Genomic DNA, 25,533 nt, shown 5'->3' on the forward strand with positions numbered 1-25,533 from the left:
ATTTACACAATTGAAAATAATTATTACAATGACAAAAAAAAAATTGAAAAAAAAAAATAAAAGTAAAAAAATTTGAATTTTTTAAAAAAACCAACAATTGTAAAAATATGGTCCTCCAAGAAGTGAAAACATTTCTTAATACATAGTAGAGAGTACAAATGAATGTTGTCTACCTCATATAAAATTTATCCACATGAATCTATTATGAAAAAAAACACTGACAAATATCAATGTATTTGATAAATATATCATAATAAACAGTATTTACTGTAGTACAGTCTGAGTTGGTCTAGTGGAGAACTTGTGCTCTTGAAAGAGAGGTCACAAGTTCAAATCCCACATGGGGGTAGGGTATGTACACCTTATCAACTTCGACCCATTACCAATCAAAAAACAAAAAAACAATATTTACTATAATCAACAGTTTCTACCCCTATCCAAAAATATGCCCTCAATTCATAGTGAATCCCGACATATTGTCTGAAAGACTCCACTGTAAATTCATGGTATTGTGGAAAAAATGACTGATTCACATTATACAGCATAACATGGAACTTACAGTAAAACAAAGTGCTGATTAAGAAAACAGATGATCAACAATAATGTCCAAGGCGCACAGACTTTGAATAGTCCTTATAGATCTAAAGAACTGATTCTATGGATTACTTGTAAATAGATATTAATTGGATGTTTTATGATAATGTAAAAAACAATTTAATAGATTCTTTTCCTTGTTTTTGGAGAGTTTTGTTCTATCAGAACACTGCTTTACAGTTCAATCACAGAACACTAGTTTCAAGAGTTGCCATTGACTATGCAATGAATAAAGACTAAAATTTCATACCTAAGCCTAGTGAGGTCTAAATTAATTAAAGACCCTTCTGGTCTGAGATTCAACATGAAGAAAAGGTTTTGACTGATACACAACTCCTTTCGGTCTTGTCCAGCCTCAACAAAAAGCCTGGATTGATCAAACCACAGCCACAAGAAAAGGTCCAGATCGATAAAGCTTCTTTTTGTTTGATTCAACCTGATGAAATGCTTGGAACAATTAAAACCCCCTTTTATTCTGATCCAACCTCATGAAAATGTCTGGATTGATTAAAACCCCTTTTCTGTCTTCTCCAACCTCAACAAAAGTCTTTCAGCTGATGGCAAGATCAACAGACTTACCCTTGTACTTTTCATACAACTTTGCCGCCTCAGGACTGCCCATCAGAAACTTGTCGGCAAAACTTCGTTCACTTAGTTCATACACTCTAGCAAGGTTTCTGGGAAGTCTGGATGGTTCTGTTTCCCTTAAAAATTCAATTACCTTATGGCGTGGTTGAATCCTATTCTCTATGCTATAATTTAAAAGACGAGGATACACAACCACAATGTTTGGCTGAAAGCCAGTAATATTTTTCAAGAAATCCATGTTTTTCTTTATCTTATCAATGCCATTAGTGAGCGCACGAGGAGCTCTTCTTACAATCTGCAGAATCTCATTCTCCAAAAGACCGAGTGTTGCCATAAGTTTTAATTTATTTTCAAAATTTTCACGCCCAGAACTATCAACCGCTACAAGGGCGTTCGCAAATGCTTTCGATCCCTCCAAAACACCCAGGTTTCTCACATATTCAATCTCCAATTTCAGCGCCTCTTCACTGCGGAAAATTAAAGTGGGACTTACTTTGATTACATATAAAAGAAGTTCATCTTGCATACTTGATTGCTTTAAAATATCTATTTTAGATTTCACATTGTCAGTATTACAGATCAAAAGCCTAGGGTTCCGCATGAGAATTTTGCACAGACTAAGCTTTGAACCAAATACACCTACAAGCAAGGGCACTTTAGGGCTTAGGTTTTGTTCCAAATTGCAAGTGAGCAAACCAGATGCTCGACTTAAGATGCGTCCCAGGTAACTACCAGTAAAACCTAATTCCTTCATGAACTCAATCTTGGGCTTTAACTGACTATCCGCTTTGAGCTGTATAATTGTTGGGTGTATGGAAACGATTTTCCTTACCTGGTCTTCGGTGAAACCCGAATCTCTGAAGAGCTGGACTGCCTGCTGGGCTGTGCGGATGGATTTAACTTTGAACAAATATTCCTTCTTCCTCCCAATCGCTGAAACTTGGGACTCAGAAAACCCACATTCATTGAACAAGAATTGGGTCATAGCAATTTTTCGTCTGCAATATTCTTCTGCTTCTTTTGGTGGTCTATTTGAGAATATGACATCAGACGATTTTAAGGTCGAGGAGGAATGTTTTGAGAGAAGAGAGCACCCGAATGACGAGAGAGTGCGTTTGAGGGATAGCATTGTCGGCCAGGGCATTCAACAAAAAAAACCCTGAGGTGCTGAATAAAACCCTAGGCAAATGATACAAGCTGCAGCGACACTTGAAGAGAGTAATAGGTCAAGTGACTCATCAAAGGCAAAAAGATGCAAGGCATGCGATTTCATCATTACATATTAAAAAAAATTAATAGTTTATTTGGGTTAATTTTTTGTAGTGCATTGTGGAAGTGCATTTGTGGTTGTTCTTTTATTTTTTTAAGTTCATTTGTAGAATGTTGAGATTAGGATCTCCATGATAATTATAGATTGTCAAAACTTATATTGAATATTATGTTTAGATTAAATAATATAGTAATTGTATAATATTAGACTATAATTAGTGATTGTAGTATGATAGTAATTGTATGATTATTAGTATTATGCTAAATATGTTAGATTAGATATTTTTCACTTTTTTCATGTTTTGTTATAAAGATGATTATTGCTTTTTTAAACATTATTGTAAATAAAATATAGCATAGATGGTTTTAATTGGTTAGAATGTAGTGTTGATAATAATCATTTAAATGGATTAGCAAATTTTGATTGTTATAGTTATCCTACTGCATCAAATATTATAAATGTCCACCTTTATAGTAGATCCTAAATCCATATCTAATCGAAATGATAAAATATAATAAATAATAAAGTAGATATAGACATTTGAGTGTTGCAAATAAAGTATTTAAAGAAAGAAATTAGATGCTTATATAAATTGACATGGTAGTAGGTTGACATAGTTGTTAATTAGCTAGATCATTGTCACTATAGATTTGAAGTTAGAATTGAGATGTAGATCCCGAACTAGTGAGTTTTGATAATCTTATATGAAATTTTTTGCTCCTATAGATTGGATTGTGTCTTGTAGTTGAATCTAACTAGAGTATCAAGGTCTTGTGTAGGTACATATCTATTGACCATAGTCACGTACATATCTTTTTGTCTATTTCAAAATTATGGTTGTGCTTATAAGGACAATAAGACTTCCTTCAAGATGAAGGAGATTACTTCAACTTTCCTTGATAATAGTAAAGCTCCTAGAAGGACATACAATGTTGCAAACATGTCAATCAAGCTATGTGAATATGAAATTTAAAGCATTTTATTTGGCTAACGTGGTGTAGACATCTAGCTATTTCAATAATTTTGAATTGGATTTGTCCTTGTGCACTTCGATGGTGTATCAAATAGAAGATAATCACCTATCAAATGTCCTTAAATATATGTCCACACTCATCAATTTCATTATTCTAGTACATTAGTTGACATGATAATGATAATTTTGTGAAAGGATTAACTTTGAGGTGTGGAAAGGTGAATTTAAATTTGTTTAACTATACAATGCCACCTTGCCGATTCCAAGACTAGGCAATGTCACACTACCTATTCCAAGGCTAGGCCATGTGATGCAATCTAGTCAATAGTGAAAAAATGGCTATACAAACATGTACAAATGGTGAAGGTTAAAGTTGCTAGAGGGAGAAAATAAATAACAGGAATTTAACAAGAGTAGGTTTATATTCCAAATAGGTCAAATTGAGTGCTACAACTATGCATTTTTGACATATTGGTACATTATTGATATTCCATTTAAAGTGTTATTAATAATTAAAGAAAATGTCTAATCAAATGTGATAACATTTTTCATTGTTGATAAAGTCCATTTTGAAATTATTAAATATGTGAGTTAAATGAATTTTAAAACTCATGAAAATCCTTCTCCTGTAACTTAACAACACAAGCCATATAAAAAATCCAATAATCTTGGTTATGTTGAGTATGTGTATGTGTTTGCATAAGGATTTAATTTCTCTTATCCTTTGGTAAATTTTAATTATAAACATTTATTACGAGGTTATATTTTATTTAGCAATAATTTAATTTATATATCTATATATATTAACAAATAATCAACTCGCTCTACTCTCTCGCTCTACAAGTTCAAAATCCAAACCCCTATCGTTCATGGTGGAGTCTATTGGTGGGGATCTTCCCCCACTGCCTACATACCTTGTTTTGGACTCTACGATGCTGACACTGTCTATCACATCCTCTCCTGGTCCCATGATAGATCCTCCCTCTAGTCCGACTATGTTTCATATTGACGGTTCTTCTTCAGAGAGCTCTCTGGCCACACCTGTGGTTTCTGATCCTATTCTCGACATGTTGGTTGTTCATGATAAACAAAATATCAGGGAACCTCCGATTGTTAACACGAATCTCAAAGGATGGAAAAATGTGTTGGTTGGAAACACTGAGGCTGTGGACCCCAACATCATCCCCGTCTACTCGCAAACTAAGGGAACATCTTTAGAGCTTCCTGGCGTTGTTTTGGACTGCATTTTGCATAACATGGCTAATAATCTGGTGGGAAAATTCTTCTCCCTGCACCCCATGGTGGAGATGGTTAGAAAATGGGTCAAGGACAAATGGAAACTAAAAGGGAGTGTTTTTGTTAGTTTCATGCCTGGAGTCGTCTTCCTCTTCAAATTCACTATTGAGGAGGATGTCGCTCTTGTCCTCTTTGGATGCTGGTCCTATGGTCGAAACAACCTATTCCTCTGTCGTTGGAAGGATGGCTTCGACCTAGCAGCTGACTTGCAGAAAACTGCTCCGGTATGGGTTCGGCTTTTGGGGCTTCCCCTTGAATATTGAGATGAATCCTTCTTTAAATGGATTGGGAACTCCTTTGGTCATTTTGTTGGTGTTGATGATATCACTAGAACCAAATAGTGCCTGGTCTACTCTCATTTCTGTGTTCAAGCTATTATGAGCATGAATCTCCCCAACTTTATAACCCTCAAATCCAGGCTTGGTAGCTAGACTCAAGCCCTGGTTTATGAAAATAGCACCCTATTCTGCCAAAAATGCCGCAAATTTGGGCATATTATTTCCCAATGTAAAGCTCCGACCCCCTTGCCTCTCAAGCTTAAGGGTCTAGCCCTAGTTCAAGACCTTGTGCCAAATGCTCCTATTATTCATCAAGACTCGTTGTGGGGCTTGTTGTGACTCCTACTCCTGGCTCGCACCTGCCTCCCCCAACAGTCGAGGACCCGATTATGAAAGAATACCCCTTTGTTGAGAGTATTAACAACCTTCTCAAATCTCCTACAAAGAATATGGATGAAGCCTCTAAATTGGCCCTGAACGATCAATGCATCTCCCCGATGGCCAACTCGGTTTCATTGGTTGATCAACTGGAAGATGGTGAGATTGCAAGGGACCCCACTCTCGCCTCGAAGACAGCTTGCTCCCCGTTGGTGATTCCCACTCTGAACCGGGGTATCCTCTCACTTGGTGCTCTTGGTGTGTCATCCAGTGGTTGCATGACCCCTATTGACGAGGGCTGGATTACTCAAAGACGCAAGACCAGGAATGCAAAGCTTGATGTGGGGACAGACCTTAAAGCAGGTCGGCCATCACAAAGACTATGGAGACAAAAGGAAGTAGCAAGGGATATTGCCAATGGTAGACAACGGACCTTGGATATGTCCATAAAAGGTAAGAAATGAAGGTCCCTTCATGGAACATGAGGGGCCTCAACAACCCCCAAAAGCAATATGCTCTTAAGAAGTGTATTTTTAAAAATAAAATTATGTTCCTTCTTCTCCAAGAAGTTAAGATGTATATGTCTTCCTTTTCCCTTGTTGCTGGGAAAATTTGGCCAGGTGCTATGTTTGTTATTAGTGATGCTACTGGAGCCTCTGGTGGCTTGGTCACCATGTGGGACCCCTCCCATTTTTTTGGCAGTCTTCTCTCCTCCTCGGCCAACCTTTTGGTCTCTGAACTCTCTTCCTCGATGGACTCCTTCCTTCTTGTTAAAATTTACGCCCCCAATGTCAGATCAAGTAGATTAAATCTTTGGAATGACATAACTGCTCTAATACAAAATAATACCAATGCCCACTAGTAGATTGCGGGTGATTTCAACTCTCCTTTGATCCCCTTTGAGAAGTTGGGAGATCTTCTAGAGTACTCTGACAACATGACTGATCTTTCCAACTTCATTGGCAAGAATGGGTTGATGGATGTGGAACTAACGAGGCAAAAATTCACTTGGTCCAATCTTAGGAAGGGAAAGGATCTTATTCAGGTCAGACTTGACATATTTCTCATCTTGGGCAATTGGGGAATTGGTCCCTCCTTGAAGCTCACCGCCCTCCCCAGAACGATCTCTGACCATAACCCCCTACTCCTTTGGAATACCACAAATGCTGCAAGGAAAAATCATCCTTTTCGGTATGAAATTATGTGGAACTCTCATCCAAAGTTCAAAGATTGCATTAAAAGATGGTGGAGCACCAACATACCTAGCACACCTATGTTCAGGATTGCCCAAAAGCTCGACTTGGTCAAAAGAAACGTCTGGGGTTGGAACAAATACACCTTCGAGGATATCTTCAAGAAAAAAAAGGAGCTCAATAGTAAACTGACTATTATCCAAGAGCGCATTGATCAAGGTGACTCCCTTGAAGCTACCCATATGGAGGAGGTTGCTCTCCATAGAAAATGGAAGGAAAACTCCCACAAAGAAGAACTCTACTGGAAACAGAAATCCAGGGTTCAGTGGCTCAAAGAGGGTGACAAGAATACAACTTTCTTTCACAGATCTGCTATTATCCACAGGCGTAGAAACCACATCTCCTCCCTCATGGATGATAACAATCTGGTGGTGAATGATGTGGATAGTTTGAGCAGACTGACTACCAACTATTTTGCCACTTTGTTTAGGGAAGATGGTGACTTGAGGGCCCTTGCTGGGGAGGATCTTCTCAACTGCCTCCCACCACCCGTCTCGGTGGAAGATAACAACCTCATTTTGGCCCTTGTTTCTGAGGAGGAAGTCAAGTCCACTATTTTTTCTATGGGTTCCTTCAAAGCCTCGGGTCCTGATGGTTTCCCCCCAACTTTTTTCCAAGATTTCTAGGATGTGGTGGGCCTTGATGTTGTTCTGGCCACTAGGGAGCTCAATCACAACTTCATTTCCCTTGTCCCTAAAACTAAGGAGACGTTTAGTCTCAAGGAATTCCGCCCTATTAGTCTCTAAAACACTATTTATAAAATCTTCAGCAAAGTTCTTGTTAATAGGTTCAAACCTTTCTTGGATCCTCTAATTAGCCCTTCCTAGAAGGATTTTATCCTGGGTAGACAGATTCTTGATGTGGTCATCTCTACTCATGAGATTATTCACTCCATGGATAAGTGTCATTAGTCGGGGATGGTGCTCAAGCTTGACATCTCTAAGGCAGAGGGTTGCAACAAGGGGATCCTCTATCCCCTTACCTTTTCATCTTCCTTGTGGAAGTGTTGGCTTCTAAATTGAACTCTATGGTTCACAGGGGAGCTCTACTGGGCATCAAACTTGCCTCTATGACGCCCCCCCATGTTTTGCAGCAGTTCATCGACGACACTATTCTTTTTGGTATCTCCTCTATGTGGGAAGATAAGGCTTGAAAATCCTTTCTCAACTCCTATGCTCTGGCCTCAGGCCAACACATTAACTATGAAAAGAGAAGCATTTAATTCTTTCACACTCATGTCCAACTCCAAGATAAAGTTTGTAGAATCCTTGGTTGTCAAAGGGTCTCCCTCCCTGGCACCTACCTGGGCCTCCCCTTGACTATTAAAGATGTCTCTAATTCCTTCTGGATCTCTATCCTTGAAAGAATGCAGAAGAAGCTAGCTTGTTGGAAAGGTATATTCCTCAGTAGTGCTGGGAAATTGCAGTTACTCTCTTCCTCCCTCCAGGGGATCCCTATGTACTTTCTCTCCCTTTTTAATATTTTTGTGGCTATGGCTGCTAAGCTAGAAAATATCCAAAAGACTTTCCTCTGGACAGGAATGGAAAAAAGAAGAGGCTTGCCTTGGTGGGCTGGGACAAATTTTGTCTTCCTAAGGCCAGGGGCGGCTTGGGAACCCGCAAGATCTCAAGGTTCAATAAGGCCCTTATGACTAAAATTGTCTGGAAGCTTCTAAATAAGGACACAGATTGGAGTGGGATCATCAGGGCCAAGTACCTGGGTAATGGGAACTTTTCCTCTATTCTGAAAGAGGAGGGCCTTCCTAGGGGTTCCAAAATTTGGAAAAACATAGCTGCAGGGACCCTTTATCTCATGGCTTGAGGTGGCTTATTGGAAATGGTAGGAATATTCTCTTCTCGGAGGATTGCTAGTTAGGAGAGAGACCCCTTGGTTCTTCCCCCTCCCTGAGAAGGCTCCAGGATGCCACCAAAAGCTTCTTTGGTGAAAGGGTCAGTGATTATTTCAACAACCGCAATTGGAGGGCCTTGGAGGATTGCTGCATTGATCATCCCTTCTTCCTCCCTGCTGCTAGAGATCTCCAGAAGCTTTTGGCTGGTATGTTCCTCCCCCTTTTTCCTAGGGAGGATAGATTCATTTGGAAGTGAGACCCCACTGGAGACTTCTCTATTAGAACTGCCTACACCAACTTACTTAGAGAACGTGTTTACACTTCTATCTGGAAAGAGGTCTGGAATCCCCAACTCATCCCCAAGGTTAATTTCTTCTGGTGGACCACTCTCCTCAACAAATTTTTGACCCAAGACAACTTGGTCAAGTAGGGATTCCAATTCCCTAATAGATGCATCCTCTGCAAAAATGATGAGGAAAGTTTTGTCCATCTCTTCCTCCACTGTGCCTTCACTCGGGAGCTCTGGGGGATGGTCTACAACAAGCTCAATATCTGTTGGATTATGAATGATAATTTTTTAAATTTGTCCCAGGAGTTTCAGGGCCCCTCTTCCAACCCCCTTATCCAATAACTATGGAAGCAGATCCCCCCCACGTGAGTTGGAGTATCTGGAAGGAAAGGAATGACAGGATATTCAGAGACAAAGAGGCCTCTGTGGAAAGTATGTTTGATCGATTCCTTAAGTTGATTCTTGAGAATATCTCTGTTTCTAAAACCCGGATGCCATCCAATCCCCCCTCTACCTGGGACTGGGAAATTGCTAGATGCTGGAACCTCCCCCCCTCGTTCTCTCTTCTTGACTGCTCTAAGAGACTCCTAAGACAAAGCACAATTTGGACCCCTCCGGTTACACATTTCAAACTCAATTTTGATGGGGCTATCAGGGGGGCCTAGATGGTAATGGAGGGGTTATCAGATCCCATTTGGGGGCCCTTATTGCTGCTTATATGGGTAACCTAAATGGGAATTCCTCTAATCAGGCTGAAGCTGCAGCCTTAGCCTAGGGAATTCGCCTCGCCCTCACCATGAGAATCAGGATTATGGACATTGAGGGTGATTCCAAGCTCATCATTGATGTTGTCAAAGGGTGGAATAAGCTTAATTGGACAATTGAGGGAACCATCAGGGACACCTCGAGGCTCATCTCCAGGCTTGACTTGTTCAGAATTATGTATGTCTTCAAGGAAGGCAATAGTGTGGCGGATGCCCTGGCGGCCATTGGTCTAAACCTCTCAGGATTAAGATGTTGGAGGAGTCACAATTCCCTCCTGAACCATGTTAACTTCCTTCTTCAAGAAGAGAAATCCAAAATCTTTACTAATGATTGAGTTGTTGTCAAGTGCTTCCCTTACCATCCTCTCTTCCCTCGGGGTAGTCTAGAGGTGTTGGTTTCATAATTCAAATTTTGGGAATATCCCTTCGATCCTTTCTGATATGGTGGTGACTCGTTCGACTAGGCTAGCGATGATGCACATGTTATTGTGTTGGCAATTCCTTTGGGCTTACAACATCATGATGAGGTATGATTGGATTGGTAATGTGTTGGTTGTTGCCAGTATTTGCTGGCTCTTAACGCCTCGTAACCGGGAAGTCATTTCTAAAACTGACTTCATTTTTTCCCATGCACCCAACTTCATGTCTCATTTATTAATGTTGGGCTCGCACACTTCCCATTATCTCTTCTTGGCTTGCTTCTTGAAGGGTCTCTGCAACTTTTTCTGTGCTATTTTTTTCATGACTAAAGAAGCTTTGTTGGCGGAGGATATGGGGGGCGACAGAGTTAGATACGAACTGGATAATTTGGGTGATTTTAAAAATGACCCCCTGGTCTGGAATTTCTGCGTTGAAGGTGGGGTTGCTGATTTTTTTGAATGCCTGAAGGGCCATGATGAGTAGCTCTCGACTGCTTTTGACTCCTCTTGATCTGGGAGGCATGTCTCGGTGGGCGAAATTGCCTTTGATGTCTCTGAGGAGACTATTGCCTAGGCTATGAAGTTGACCCTTGACGACCACCGCTGGAAGTGTACCGACCATGTTGCAAATAGCGAAGTCTTGAAATGATTCTTCCATAATCATGAAGAACCCGTCAAGCTACAAGGTGGGTTTGCTCGAGAGGAGCTCAAACACTCATGGAACATGATCTACCTTATGATCATGAAGTACTTCAGTCTCGTAGGTAGGCATAAGGTATTCTACTACTATCATTTGCCCCTCCAATCACTTCCGCAACAATGATTTGCTTTGTCTACCATTTTATTTTCTGCACTTTATAGAAAGTTTTGTTAAAGACACCATGCATCCCAAGCATGGGGATAAGCTGCCCTACCTCCTTCACCAGGGCCTCATTTACAGGTTATATAAATTCCATGAGGCCCTTTGCTCGCCCCCCCCCGAAACCTTTCGCTCTCTTAGCCCCCCATGCCTACTCCTCAGCAGCTTGTGACCCAGTCTATGGCATTCCCTAGATTCTTCCAGTATCCCCATGAGGGCTTTTCTATGACCACCATGTCCCTGCCTGCTTATGCCTTGACAGTTTCCTTATCGACGGTCTCCCCCAATTTAACTCTGTTAGCCTCTCCCAATGCTTCTCGCTCCCTGTCTAAGGGAAAAGGCAAAACCCCTATTAAGCACAAACCTATTGTCTTTGATGACAATTCTTCCTATGAGGATGCTGAGAACGACAATCCTTCCCCTGATTCTGAAGTTAAAAGGAGATCCTCCAGACTGGCTTCCAAAAGCCGCAAAAAGAAGACCCTGGTGATAAAAAATCTGGACTCCGAGGAGGACCCCATTGGGGACAAAAAGGGAGAGGACCCTAATACCACTACAGGGGTCCCTGATGGGGATGTTGTGGATGTGGATATGACTAGGGATCCCATGGTTCCAACCACTGTTGGTGCCGCTGACATGGGTAATTCGAAAATGCAAACCAGGACCATATTGATGTTAAGGATATGACCCCTATGAACACGGGCACTGAGGGTGTCATGGGCGAGGAAATTTTTGATAACAAAGCCCTGGACTCGGGTAACTTGGACTCGGATTTAAAAATGGCTGAATAGGTGATGCAATATATCCCCCTGATGGGCCTGGTTAATGAAATTGATAACTCCCCTGCTGGAGATGTGCCCAAAGAGATTGAAGAGACTACAAATGACATGGTTGATGTGAACCCCGAGGGTGTCCCTACTCTTCAACAAATGGAAAAGCTGAGCATGGATGTGTTGGACATCACACCGAGGATTGAGAACCTCGACCCTGTGCTTGATTTTCAGACTATCAAGGATGATGTCAACCAGCTCAAGAACAAGATGGAGGCTTGGGAAGCCCAAATGGCGGGACAACAAATTTCATGTGCAGGTGTTACACAGCTCAATGCTCACCCTCTCTCTGTTGAGGGAAAATTTTGCAGACATGGAGGAGGACAAGCAAGAGGCTAGGGACCTTTATAAGTTTCTGGCCAATGAATGGAACAGTGCCATGGATGCCACTGGGGTGCGCAAGGCACCCCTGTAGTTTGTTTTTTTGTTTTTTGTTGTTGTTTCTGATTTCTAAAGACTTGGTTCCTTTTTGTTGATAGTTGTTATAGTGTTGTTTCTGCACTATGATTTTTAATAGCTATGCTATGTAAAGGGTCAGTGCCCTTTTTCTAATTGCTTTATTAATAAAAAACACAAGCCATATAAGATAATTACCTTGAAAGATGTAACTTTAGTGGCAACAAGATGCAAATTGCAATAACACAAACCCTTTAACATAAATTTAAAAAGCATATTTCTAATAAGCAAATCAAAATAAAACATAATTCAAAACAGATAATTTAAATATTAAATTTATATATAATTATATGGAAACATGTGAACCAAAACATTTGATAAAAAACCACCAATACACTTAATAAAAAATCATAAGTGAACGCACTCCATAAAATTTCACGTAATATTGATTTAATTGTCAACCAAATATATAATCTTAGGTTCAAAAGGTTAGTAATAATGAATATGCTACCCTAGGCATCCAGGCTTACTATGTAATTTGTAGGAAAACTCCTAGTAGATGAGATGTCAAGAGAGAAGGTTTTGCAATGAATAGCTATCAAATCAGTCTATTGGCATTCCCCTTGTAAAATTTCCATCGCGTAAAGAAAACGTAGGATAGAAACATGCATACTTTTAGTTTGATTAGATCATATCCTCACAATTCAAGAAAATCCAACTTTAGTTGATAAAGCTAGTTGAACTTATTCAAAGGTAAAGATCATGGGGAGAAGAGTCTCAAAAAAAATAAAAATTCATGGCGTTTGAAGTGTTCTATTCTGCTACATACTTCCTAATGTATAAATGGGTGAAGACTAAACATTTTTTATCTTCCATTTTGATGCTTTATAGAAATGAAAAGTGATTAGTGATAGTCTTATTGTTTCATCTTTTACACAAATTGATTCTTTGCATTTAGCATATTACTAGAACTTTTAACCTATTGTTGATGTTGATGTTGTCATGTTTCATCTGAAACATTTGTTAGAATTTGTAAATATTCTTAAACTTGATTCATATTTTTATTTTCATATTTGCTATATGGTTGATGCTATCTTCAATGTGTATTATAGAGTAATCTATGTACACACCATTTTTGTAAATCTGGTCTTTAATAGATGATGGGTTTTATTAAATGAAGAAATTGAAGATAAAAGAACAATTGACACTTATTGGGATAAATATGTTGTTGGCATTTTTAGTTTTTTTGGCATTTTGCATATGGATTGCATTAATGATATGTTGTCATTGATGTCAATTGTACCTGTATAATGGCATTCATGATATTGTTGATGTTATTGTTGTTATTGCTTTTGTCTTGTAACCAGTGTGTTAAACTTTGTGGAAGATGTTGTAAACCGGTATGTCAAGTTTATGAGTTAAACCGGTAAACCGGTGTAAGGGTTAAAACTTTCTATGTAATGTAACCGGTAAACCTTACATGTTGATAAACCCTAACCGATCAAGTTTGTTGGTTTATTATCTGGTGAGTGGAAATGATGGAGACATGTGTTATCATTGTATGAGGGTAAGAACATATTGATTTGGCGCATTTGTTTGATTTCTTGGAAAGGAGCAAAGTGGATTGCATCTAATGCATAGCGTGTGATGAGTTACATAGTCTGATGAAGTGGTGATCATGGAGCAGTTGGAATTTTCTTGAAGAATGTGAAGAGATTGTTATGATTTCTAATAGTCAAGATTGTACCGACTTGTTTGTAATCTCAATGATGAGAATTAGGTTTTTGTTGTGTTACCGACCTAATTGTTTTTGTATTTAAGGTTGATGAATTTGTTTGTAGAAAGAGTTGGCAAAGTTGGCAAGATTGGCAGAAACCTGTGAGTGTGCAGTTGCCTAACCGGCGAATGGATCTGTACTTTGAGTAAAGGCATATTGAAGGTTATAGAAGGACCTAATTAAGCAAATGTAGTGTTATTCAGACAGATCAACAAAACCTGTTGTTTTCTAACAATTACAGCAGAAGTGAAATCCCTTAATCGGGTAAGCTCTAACAAGCTTGGTTACTCATTAAATCCTCTAACAAGCTGGTCAATTAACTTAGATTCTTAAATCCTCCAATGAGGTTACTCTTAACAAGGTATTGTTCTTTTCATCAAGGCCTATTTGTAAATCCCTTAACTGAGTGATTCCTAAACAAGAATTAGTTCTTAACAGGACTTATTGTAAAGCTTTAACATGCTTGACTCCTAATAGGGCTAACTTCAGAAGAGTTCAGATAGCTATCTTTGTGAGTCTCATCTCACCGTGGTTTTTACCTATTTGGGTTTTCCACGTATAAAATTTTGTGTCAAGTGGTGAATGCTTTTGTGGTTGTGATCTTATATGTTGATTAGACTAATTTCTGATAAAGCATGATATCTAGAAGCATTTGAGAGATGAATATGTTGAGATATGTTTAAGCATTGTTGATGTTCATAAAGATTGAAGTTGTTTACTATTAAAGTTGTCTTAACAGTCAAACCGATTGATGTCAAGTATTCTTGTGAATATTGATCTTAACTGTGATAAGTTTACTTTGTGTGAGTGAATATGAGTTTGGGTAATTTGTATCAGTTTTTTAGTATACTGATTCACCCCCCCCTTTTAGTATTCTACCGGATACTTATTCTTTCATCATACCATCATATGCAACTAATTACCACTCTTCATCCTCTAAAGGGAAAAAATTGATTTTAATGAAGCGTGTTGTCCCTGATCATGGTAACTGAGTCAGTCTTTCTATTTTTGCTGATATTTTTAATTAAATACATAAAATTATTAAAATTATGAAGTTTTCCCCAAACCAACCTTGTGGTGGTGTTACTTGGGTTGACCTTGGATAAGTTTATATGCATATATATGTGTGTTGTGGTAGGGGGAAACAACAAAGAATTCAATCATTATCTACATTAAATGAATGCAATCTTCTTCTAGAAGCTACCTCGAAAGAATCCCTATCTACAATCTTTCTAGAAATCCTTACCATTATTATTATATTCTGCCTACTATTTTAGGAGATCCAAATTGGCTGCCATTAACCACATAGATAAAGGTGATTTGTTAGGTAGGCTCATGAGAAATCTTTGTTGTGTGGCTAGCAATACTAGCAAGCTAGACCAGCTTGGGAGGTGGTGATTTTCATTAGGTCAATCTATTTCTTGTGCATTTCATCAACAACCATCTATATCTATAGAGTATGCAAATTTTGTGGCCCATGAATTGTTGAATTTGTGAATCTAGTTATAATTAAAGTGAAAAAAGATAATATGTTTTGTGACTTTTGTTTCACTCATTTATTTGTCAAAATATAAACATGCTATGAGTTCTATGAATTTTTTGAGTATGCTATAGTCTATTTGAAGATTGTTGTAAAACTAGTATTAATATTATTGGTTCAACTGATTTATTCTTTATGTTTGGGCAAGTATTTTGTTTGTCATCTTTCAGTGGTATCAGAACTTGGCATCATGCCAGCTGGAGGGTGATTAATGAGTGATAGAGAACAAAGATACCAACAACAAGAAAATGTGTCTATGAGTGATAGAGAAGAGGCAAATGCTCAAGAATTCATTAAGGAGATTAGAGAGATCCATACCAACACATGAGGGATACCATGATGGAGATGGTTCAACTTTAAGATGAATGAACCATCAACTAAGTACTAGAAGGCCTATATGAAATAGATTTGAAGGAAGCAACTCTGGTGCTGAGAACTCTTCAACTAATGGTGAGAAAGCCTCAAACATATACAAAAATTTTATAGCCAAATTCAGATACTTCATTGTTAGATGAAGTTTTATATTGTGATCTTATGTCTTAGAGAGCTAAATGTATGGTTTAATATGTCTAAGATTTATTTTCTATGTGATAAGTATAGTTTAATTTATTTGTAAATCATGTGTTTATGATGTGTAAGTATGTTTAATGGATAAGAGTCCCCTTGGATTTTTTAATTTTATTTTTCTCTAAAGAGGGATCTTGAAAGGGTTTAAAAGGTCAACTTTATTGGTATTAGTCACTTCCCCTTTTGTTTTTTGAATAATAAGCATACTACCATTTGCAAAGTGTAAGCTAAGGACAATTATGTTTTTTTGGTAATAAAATCCTTTGGATAAGATGATTGGCTGACACATGATGGAATACATATCCAAGAGAATCAACAAGTAGGATGCAAAGAAAAGGGGCAAGGGGGAACTTGGTAGATAGATCATTAGAAAAGGAATTGAGGGTAAAGGGATCCATTAAAAACTATTATTGCATTAGCATTCATTAAAAGCATTTTTATGTGATCCCAAATTTTAGGGCCAAACCTTGTCATTGCATCATGTTAAGAATGAAGGGTCTACAAATGTGACATAGGATTTTTCAAAGTCCAATTTGACAATAAGAACATATTAGGTGGTTTTTTGGGCCCTGTAGGCATCTAAAAATGGTCAACGCTTGTGATGTCATACTTTAACATGTCCATGTGACCTTATTTTAGGATTTTTGTATTTTACTAACACTTCCTCTATGTTGCACATTTGGTCTTTATCGTTTGTCAACATCATGCCATTCTTTTGCTTTCTCTTCCTATTCAATCCTATTTAATTGTTTCAATTTGGGTCTTATCAATGTCAATCTCAATTGTCATTTCATGATCATGGTTAGCTATCAATTTCATATAATCATCATTTTTAATCCTAACCAATTCCAATCAATTCTCAATGTCATGTCACCAACCATTATCAATCAATTATCATTTATCAATCATCAATCATTTATCTTCATCAATTATTCTTGTCATTTCAATCATTAAGATCAATCTTTTCAATAAAGTTTAGTTAATTTGTCAATCATTATATCAATCAATCAATTCAATCATTAAATCCCTATCTTGATCATGTTAATTATTTCACGGCATCATCTTGATTTATGTCTCTCTCTTAGGGTTTAATAATTCTTTAATTATTAATCCTTTACTAATATTTCTCTTAGGATAAATGAATTTATTCATTTACCCTATGTCTTGTGTTACAATTAAATACTTCATTTAATTGGCTAATTAGTCTTTTATGAATTAATTAATAAATGAGAATTTATTAATTAATGGCATCTAATTCCTATTTCCTAATTCCTAATTTCCACCTCATTTTCTAATTTGCTAAATTCAATTTCCACCTAATCAAGTCCTCTCTAGTCTCTCCCTATTTTTTGCTTCGGTGGAAGCATGAATTTCTCATGTGTCATACCTTTGACATAGCGAGATGTCATGGGCTTTTAGTCCTCTAACCTTTGAATTAGCAATATGTCATAATTTATGACATAGAAGGTGTCATAACCTTCTTCCTTCAACTCAATTTTGCCATTTTCGAAATCAATTGCCTCTACCATCAATTTCATGCTAATTTTGTCCTCTCTCCAATTTCTCTATAAATTGGATGTCTTTTCTCAATCATTTTCTAAAAATCACATTTTCAAGTATCCTCACGTTGTCAAAATCAATCTTGCTTCATGCTTTTGCACTTGTAGGTGAGATCCACACAAGCCTAATTTGGAGGAGAAATAAAGCCAATGAAGAGACATGGAGGAGATGCTTTGATGTCTTATGGTTTGCATTTATTTTTTAGCATCTTGTCTTCATACCTTTATTGTGTGTATTAGGAGTTATTTTCATAAGCTTTTAGGTTTGTGGTTGCCTAATTGTATGCTTTAATGCCTTTTCCTAAATTCCTAGTTACATTTTTTGGTGAACCTGACGTGAACACATAAATCTGACAATTTTGTGCATCTTATGTTTGCATGCAGGTTTTATGTGTTGATATATATTTGCATGCATGTTTTATGTTTAGATATATATTTGCATGCAGGTTTTATGTGTTGATATATATTTGTATGTAAGTTTTATGTGTTGATATATGTTTGCATGCAGGTTTTATGTGTTGATTTGTTCTTGCATGCAGGTTTTTGGTGTTAATACGTTGTTGCGTGTAGGTTTTATGAGAGGATCTATTGTTGCATGTGGGATTTATGGAGTCTAAACAATTATTTATGTAGGATTTCTTAAGTTGCAATGAACAACAATTATTCACTTAGTCTAATTAGGAGGTTTTAATGAGTTCAACAATTCTTAACATAGCATAATTAGGAGCTTTGAATGAATAAAAATTCCTCACATAGCTTAATTAGGGGGTCAATCAACAACAATCTCTCAGTACAATCTACTAAGGGTTTGAAAATGAATCATCACATAGACTAATTAGGGGACTAAATGAACAACAAATTCTCATTTCAATTCATAAGGTGTTAAAATTAACCCCACAATCTTCATCTAGATTTCTAAGTAGGGGTATAAATTGGACATTTTATTGATGATTTGTGTAGCAATTGACATGTGTGGGCAAAATATTTCATTGAAACTACTAATTTCTTTGGTGTAGGATGTGGTCAAAGAATCCTATCAAAACTGAGTGATTGTGATTTTTAGAGTAGTTGCACACTTCGATTTTCTAAGGTTAATGAACACCATGTTTGCCATGCTTGATTTTGTTTCATTTGTGTGTTTTCACCTTTAGAAGTGGGCCTGCCTCCCGATTTGTCTGGCATTTTGCATAGGCATTGGTGAGAGGGAACAACCCAAAGTGGTGATAGGGCTAAAGCCAAGCCTCTTCCAAAATACTTTAAATAATTGTGGCTACAATGAAAGTTGTAGACAACGGGTGCTAGAATGGCATAGTGATGATTAAATTCACTGGATCAATGCTCACTCGAACAGATGCCTTGACTAGAACCTTTTGTGCTTAAAGACCAAAAACCTTCTAGTCATTGGTACAAGAGGTCTGTTGTCCTCGATTTCAGTGTAGCTAAAATCATGAGGCAACCCTACGAAACTGGTCTGTTTTGTACCTCACGTCCTCCAGGAGGGGTTGACCGGCTTCGTCAGTTAGCTCCTTTTTCTTTCTGCCTTTTGTTTTTATTGTTTTTAAGTTCTTTTATTTTTTGTTGGTGTAAATAAATATTCATCATGGATATTATTACACTTTACTTAAGTTAACTTAGGATAATGCATCTCTTCGTAGTTTGGATTTGAGACACTTAGGGATAGAGCTTGTAGGAGAAATTCCACCTTTTGTGGTCTTGTTTTGTTGTTACACTCCACATTCGGTGGGTCATACACCTCTTGTGGAATATTATATTATTCTCCTACCTAGCCCTAGTATTTCTTACCAACCCTTGTTTCTCATTGAGCCACATGTCATGATTGTGTGCTCATACATCCATATGGCCTTGCCTATATAAGCAGGCCTATATTCATTATATTGGTGAATCCAGTTGATCATTTTCATATTGATGAGAATACAGTTTGTTCTTGTCATTCTTTTATCTCTATTTTAATACTTTTCATTGTGCCCTTGATCTTGGCAAAATTTCACATGGTATCAGAGCCATTGGGGCTTCATTGATTGGTTTTTGGAGACATCGTGGAAGGCTTCTATTTTTGGATCTGAGGGATTGCATTTTTTGGAGGCATCTTAGAGCATTTTCAAGCTCACCATTGCATCAGGGAGGTCGTTTCCATAAAAAATGGAGTATAAATTCGACCTATTTTGGCAAAAATTGATTTTTGGGTGTGGAGGAAATTTTCTGCCCAATTCGGGCGGTACGGTACGGAATTTTTAGATATTTTTTAAAAAAAAAAAAAAATTATTTCCTTTCTGAAAAATAATTTTCCAGTTCGAATTTTTTTTTTGAAAAAATAAAAAATAAAAATAAAAATAGAAAATTATTTTTGGGATCCGTACCTTCTGCCCAGTCAGCAGCGCACAGTCATCGCCCAGTCAGCACCACCCGGTCAGCGCCCAGTCAATGCCTAGTCAGCATTTTCTTTGGAAATTTTTAGACCCCTCTCTGTTGAGCAGTTTGGATTTTTGGGTCAACTTTGGAGGCCCATAACTTGCTCAATTTTGCTCCTTTTTGGGTGCAATTTTTTTTGATTTGGGATAATTTTTCATGCTCTTCGCACTGGTGTGGTTATTTTCTGGTTTTTGTGCATAGGTTTTTTTAGAATTTTCAGATTCTCTCAGTTGTACCTGTCCAATCCTCAATTCTACAACTTCAAAGGCCTCGTTTGAGCTCATACGACCTCCTTTTCAGGTGCCATTTTTTTTGAAAGTGCATGTTTTTTCATCTACTTTCATAATCTATGATTAGATTTCATGTATTTTAAGTAGAAATTTCACTTTCAGATATTGGTCTTATTTGGCCTATTTGGTACTTGTAAATTTCTTGGATCTTAGTTTAGATCTCTTGCATTATTAGTTTAAGTCTCTTTTGGCCTTATTGAGGCGGTTGTAAAATAAAAATCAGAAGTCCACTTTGCCATTTTTTGTAAGTGGCCCATTGTACATGCACTAAGTATAAAGTGTCAAATTATCACTTTGGGGGGGATCTTTGATTGAGTGAATTTGGGGGGATGTCTTGTGTGATTGTGCCTCTCTTTCCTTGTGCTCTTTCATTTTGTTGCTATGAGTCCTCATAAATTTCCACCTTTAACTCCACATAATTATGCATCATGAAAAATTAAAGTATGGAGCAAATTAATGGAAAAAGGTCTCATGCATTACATAGATGGAACAATAGGGCTGATCCTAATGCTCAGTTAGAATGGCTAACTAATAATTGCATGGCTCTTGGAACTTTGCGCAAGTATGTATCAGATGATCTCATCTTTCATATTGAGAAATGTACTACAATCAAAGATGCTTGGGATATGTTTCAAAAATTGTATGGTCAAGTTGATGAAATCAAAGGTTATAAGATTGACAATGAGCTCACCAACTTGGATCCCAAGAGTTTTGATACAATCCAAGATTATGTCCCCAAAGAAAATGAGCTAAGAGCAAAGCTTAAGGATTGTGGAATTGACAAAAAGGATGCTCAGTTGATATTCAACTTGTTGGACAAGCTTGCACCAGAATATGCAGCATTTGTGTCTAGCTTCCAAACTCATCGTTTGACAGTGGGGAGTTCCTATGTTATGCCTTCATTTGATGCTTTCACAGAAATGTTGATATTGGAACAATCTAAGTTGTTGAACATGGGGTTTCTCAAGTCTTCAAAGTCCCAGGCTTTGGTGGCTAATCAAGGGAATCAAGGAAGTCAAGGCAAAGATTCCAACAAGAAGAAGAAGCACTCCAAGTCTAAGCCACAACAAGAAAAATGACAATCATCCTCTCCATCACAAGGCGATTTTTCATCCTCTTCCAAGAAGGGGACACCACCTAAGAAGGATAAGCCAACTTGTGCATATTGCAAGAAGTATGGTCAAGATGAGCATCAATGCCACACAAAGCAATTTGATGAGTTAACTAATCTTCTTAAGAAAAACAACATCAACTTGCCATCCACCTACACAAAGAAGGATTCATCTCCTTCCTCTTCCTCACAGTCTAAGGGAAAAGGGCAAGCATTTGTGGCTACAACAGGTTCTTCACAGTAGTGGATACTTGACTCAGGTGCCTCATATCACATGGGTTCTACAAAGGAGCAATTTTCTTCATTGGAGCCATCTAAGGTACCTCACATTTACATAGGTGATGATACACAAGTAGAGGTTGAAGGGAAAGGTTCAATTGACATGGATGATGGAACATTTGAGAATGTTCTCTATGTTCCTAACTTGTCTACCAACCTTCTCTCTATCTACCAAATCACTCACTATGGGAATGGCAAAAAGGTTGAGTTTACACCAGATTTAGTTGTGGTAAAGGAACTTGATGATGATGCCTTGGTAGCAGTGGGACAAGTCAATGACAACTCAAGGCTTTATTCATTCTCCCACTTTGTGCCAAGTTCACCTTCTAGGGCCTTGCTTACTCATTCAAATTTAGAAAGTAAGCTATGACATGAGTGGTTTGGTCACCTCAACTACCACTATCTTTAGCAGCTCAACACTAAAGACATGGTTACAGGTCTACCTCAAATTAGTTTTTCAGAGGGTGTATGTTCAAGTTGTTCCATGGGCAAGCATCCCAAGGAAAAGTTTGATAAAGGGAAAGCTTGGAGAGCTTTGGAAGTTCTTCAACTTGTTCACAGCGATGTAGCAGGTCCATTTCCAGCACCTTCATTTAGTAAGGCCCGCTATGTCCTCACCTTCATTGATGACTACTCTCGCTTCACTTGGGTCTACTTTCTTATTCATAAGAGTGAAGTATTTGACAGATTTCAGGACTTCAAGACTCGTGTGGAGAAGCAATCTAGGAAAATGGTGAAGATTCTTCACACAGATAATGGAAGGGAATATGTGAATAAAGGACTTGAGGATTTTTGTACATTTGAGGGGATTGATCTTCAGCATTCTATCGCATACACTCTACAGCAGAACAGAGTTGCAGAACGCAAGAATAGAACTCTCAAAGAAATGGCTAGCTGTATGATACATGCACGTTCTCTTGATCCCACCTTTTGGGCAGAGGCTATCAGTTGTGCCACACACATCCAGAATTGGGTTCCTCACAAAGCTTTGGAATGTATTACTCCTTTTGAGGCTTGGGCTGGTAGGAAACCGATTGTGAGACATTTTAGAGTCTTTGGGTGTCCAACATGGGCTCGCATACCTCCACAGAAATGCAAGGCATTGGAACCATAGAGTCGACCTTGCATATTTGTTGGATATCCTGAGGGTGTTAAGGCATATAGATTGATGGATCCTAAGACACATGAGGTGTTCATTGAGAGGAGTGTTCACTTTGAGGAAAGCTCTCCTAGCTTAGCCTTTCTACCTCCTCCACCTTACTCCATTGTGGATAGTGATGTTAGTGATTCTGATGATGAGACTCCTTCAACTCTGACTCACAAGTTTACACCTTCGTAGAGTCCACTTGCAGTTGAGGAGCCTTGTTCTCCACCTCCACCTAGACCTTGTTGGGCTCGATAGACACTTGAGTCCGTGGGTTCTCTTGTTGGGGATCCTTCAAATACACGGAGAACTCGATCACAACATCAGGATCTTCCACATGCATTCATTACTACTGCTTTCGATCCACAAACATTTCAGGAAGCATCAGGGGTTCCTGAGTGGGACCAAGCTATGGAGGAAGAGTATAGTTCCTTGATGAAAAACAACACATGGGATTTAGTCCATCTCCCTAAGGGGAGAAAGATGGTTCGATGTAAGTGGATCTATCGGACCAAGTATGTTGCGGATGGTAGTGTGGATAAGTATAAGGCTTGGCTTGTTGTGAAAGGTTTCTCTCAGGTTGCAGGTGTTGACTATACTGAGACCTTTGCGCCCGTTGCCAAGATGAACTCCATTCGCTTGACACTTGCTATTGCTGCAACTCATGGTTGGGCTGTACATTAGATGGATGTGAAGAGTGCTTTTCTTCATGGTGATCTTGATGAGGAGATTTATATGGAGCAGCCATAGGGTTTCATCCAGGATACTTCCTTCGTTTGTAGACTAAGGAAATCTCTCTATGGCCTTAAGTAGGCCCCCAGGGCTTGGTATGCCAAGATGGATTCCTTTCTTCTCTCCGCAGGGTTCACCAGGTGTCATTCTGATCCGAATGTCTACATTTTGTGACAGGATGACTCTCACTTGATACTTGTGCTCTATGTTGATGACTTGATCATTACAGGGAGTACCACATCCATCATTAGCAGGGTCAAATCTGCTTTGCATGATAGATTTTCTATGACTGACTTGGGTCTTTTGCACTACTTTCTCGGGATAGAGATTTCATAGTCACCTTTTGGGATTACACTATCGCAGCCCAAGTATGCTCTTGATCTACTTGCACGCTTTCATATGGCTGATTGTAAGCCTGCACTGACTCCCTTTCTTTCAGGAGTCAAGCTTGAGGCTCATTGTTCTTCTCCACTAGTTGATGCCACTTTGTATCGTCAGCTTGTGGGTAGTCTCATCTACTTGACCCATACACGCCCTGATATTTCATTTGCAGTTGGCATGGTTTCCCGCTTCATGCAGGAACCACATGAGCTTCATTGGAAAGCCGCCAAATGCATCCTTCATTACATCCAGGGTACACATCACTATGGGATTCATATTCGGTGGGTCATCCACCTCTTGTGGAATATTATATTATTCTCCTACCTACCCCTAGTATTTCTTACCAACCCTTATTTCTCATTGAGCCACATGTCATGATTGTGTGCTCGTACATCCATATGGCCTTGCCTATATAAGCAAGCCTATATTCATTGTATTGGTGAATCCAGTTGATCATTTTCATATTGATGAGAATACAGTTTGTTCTTGTCATTCTTTTGTCTCTATTTTAATACTTTTCATTGTGCCCTTGATCTTGGCAAAATCTCACATTTTTGCAGTTTTGCCTACAAGTCGGACTTTAAAGTCCAACCTGCAGGGTTTTCCCCTTTTGAAAGAATTGCACACTAGAATTTAAAGTCCGATGTGCAACGTTTTGGATTTTTCCCATGTAGATCAGACTTTAAAGTCCGACCTATAAGCAGTCCTTCTCCTACAGATCGAACTTTAAAGTCCGACCTACAGGGTCTTTTTCCTTTCACATTGAACTTTAAAGTCTGATGTGCAGGTTGATAATAGCCAATAAGCATGTCAGACTTTAAAGTATGACTTGCAAGAGGTTTTATCCTGCATGTCAGACTTTAAAGTTCGACATGCACAATGCACTTATCAATTAATGAGGGCATTAACTGATAAAATGAGGGTTATTTATTAAGTTTTGATGTTTTAATTCCTCACTTCGTTTAGAAATATTTCCTCCTCCCGTGCCCTCCTGCTCCTTTCCTCCGATTTATCTCTCAATCATCTCGCTGGTTCATCAAATTTTCATTGATCACCTTGATTGAGGTATGTTTTTTTTTTGGGTTTTCCATTTGTTTTGCATCTTTTGTTCTTCATTTTCGTTGTTCACTTTTTTGAGTTTTCATTTTTTGAGATTGGAGCACAACGGATTTTGAAATCCGATTGCTCCCAATCTTTCCTCCCTATCTCTTTCTTCATCTGCATGTTGGATTTTAAAACCCGACATGCAGGTGAAGGAAGATGTTTCCTACATATCAGACTTTAAAGTCGGATATGTAGGAGATATCCTTCTTGCTAACAAGTCGGGTTTTAAAACCCGACCTGTTAGCAACAGGGTTAAATCTTACATATCAAACTTTAAAGTCCGATATGTAAGTCAGGTTTGTCTGATTGACATGTTGAGTTTTAAAACCTGACATGTCAATCGTTGTACTTCCCCAGCACATTAGCTAGGAAATGTGGAAATCATCAAAGCATATCAAAACTAATCTAGCTCAATCACGAAAACTAAAATGCAATGATCTATCCTAACACACTCAATAAAGACATGAAAATGAAACATTCAAAACTAAAGACTATGCAAACCAAATGTAGATCTAAATGCTTCCTTCATGCGGCTCCATTTTCCTTCTTTCTTCTCCAAATAGCCTTTGTTTGTGGATCTCAC

General features: G+C 38.2%; 1 protein-coding gene across 1 annotated transcript; it reads right to left on the reverse strand.

Annotated features, from left to right (window-relative positions):
• Positions 1 to 673: 673 nt before the first annotated feature.
• On the reverse strand, positions 674 to 2,414 carry LOC131045207 (uncharacterized). The gene is made up of 2 exons (XM_059209190.1): positions 2,015 to 2,414; positions 674 to 1,649 (listed from the first exon to the last, which is right to left on the reverse strand). The coding sequence occupies exons 1-2, from the start codon at positions 2,146 to 2,148 to the stop codon at positions 1,145 to 1,147; spliced, it is 639 nt and encodes a 212-aa protein (XP_059065173.1). The 5' UTR covers positions 2,149 to 2,414; the 3' UTR covers positions 674 to 1,144.
• Positions 2,415 to 25,533: the final 23,119 nt, after the last annotated feature.

This window comes from Cryptomeria japonica, chromosome 7 (assembly GCF_030272615.1).
Source record: "Cryptomeria japonica chromosome 7, Sugi_1.0, whole genome shotgun sequence".
Lineage (NCBI taxonomy): Eukaryota > Viridiplantae > Streptophyta > Pinopsida > Cupressales > Cupressaceae > Cryptomeria > Cryptomeria japonica.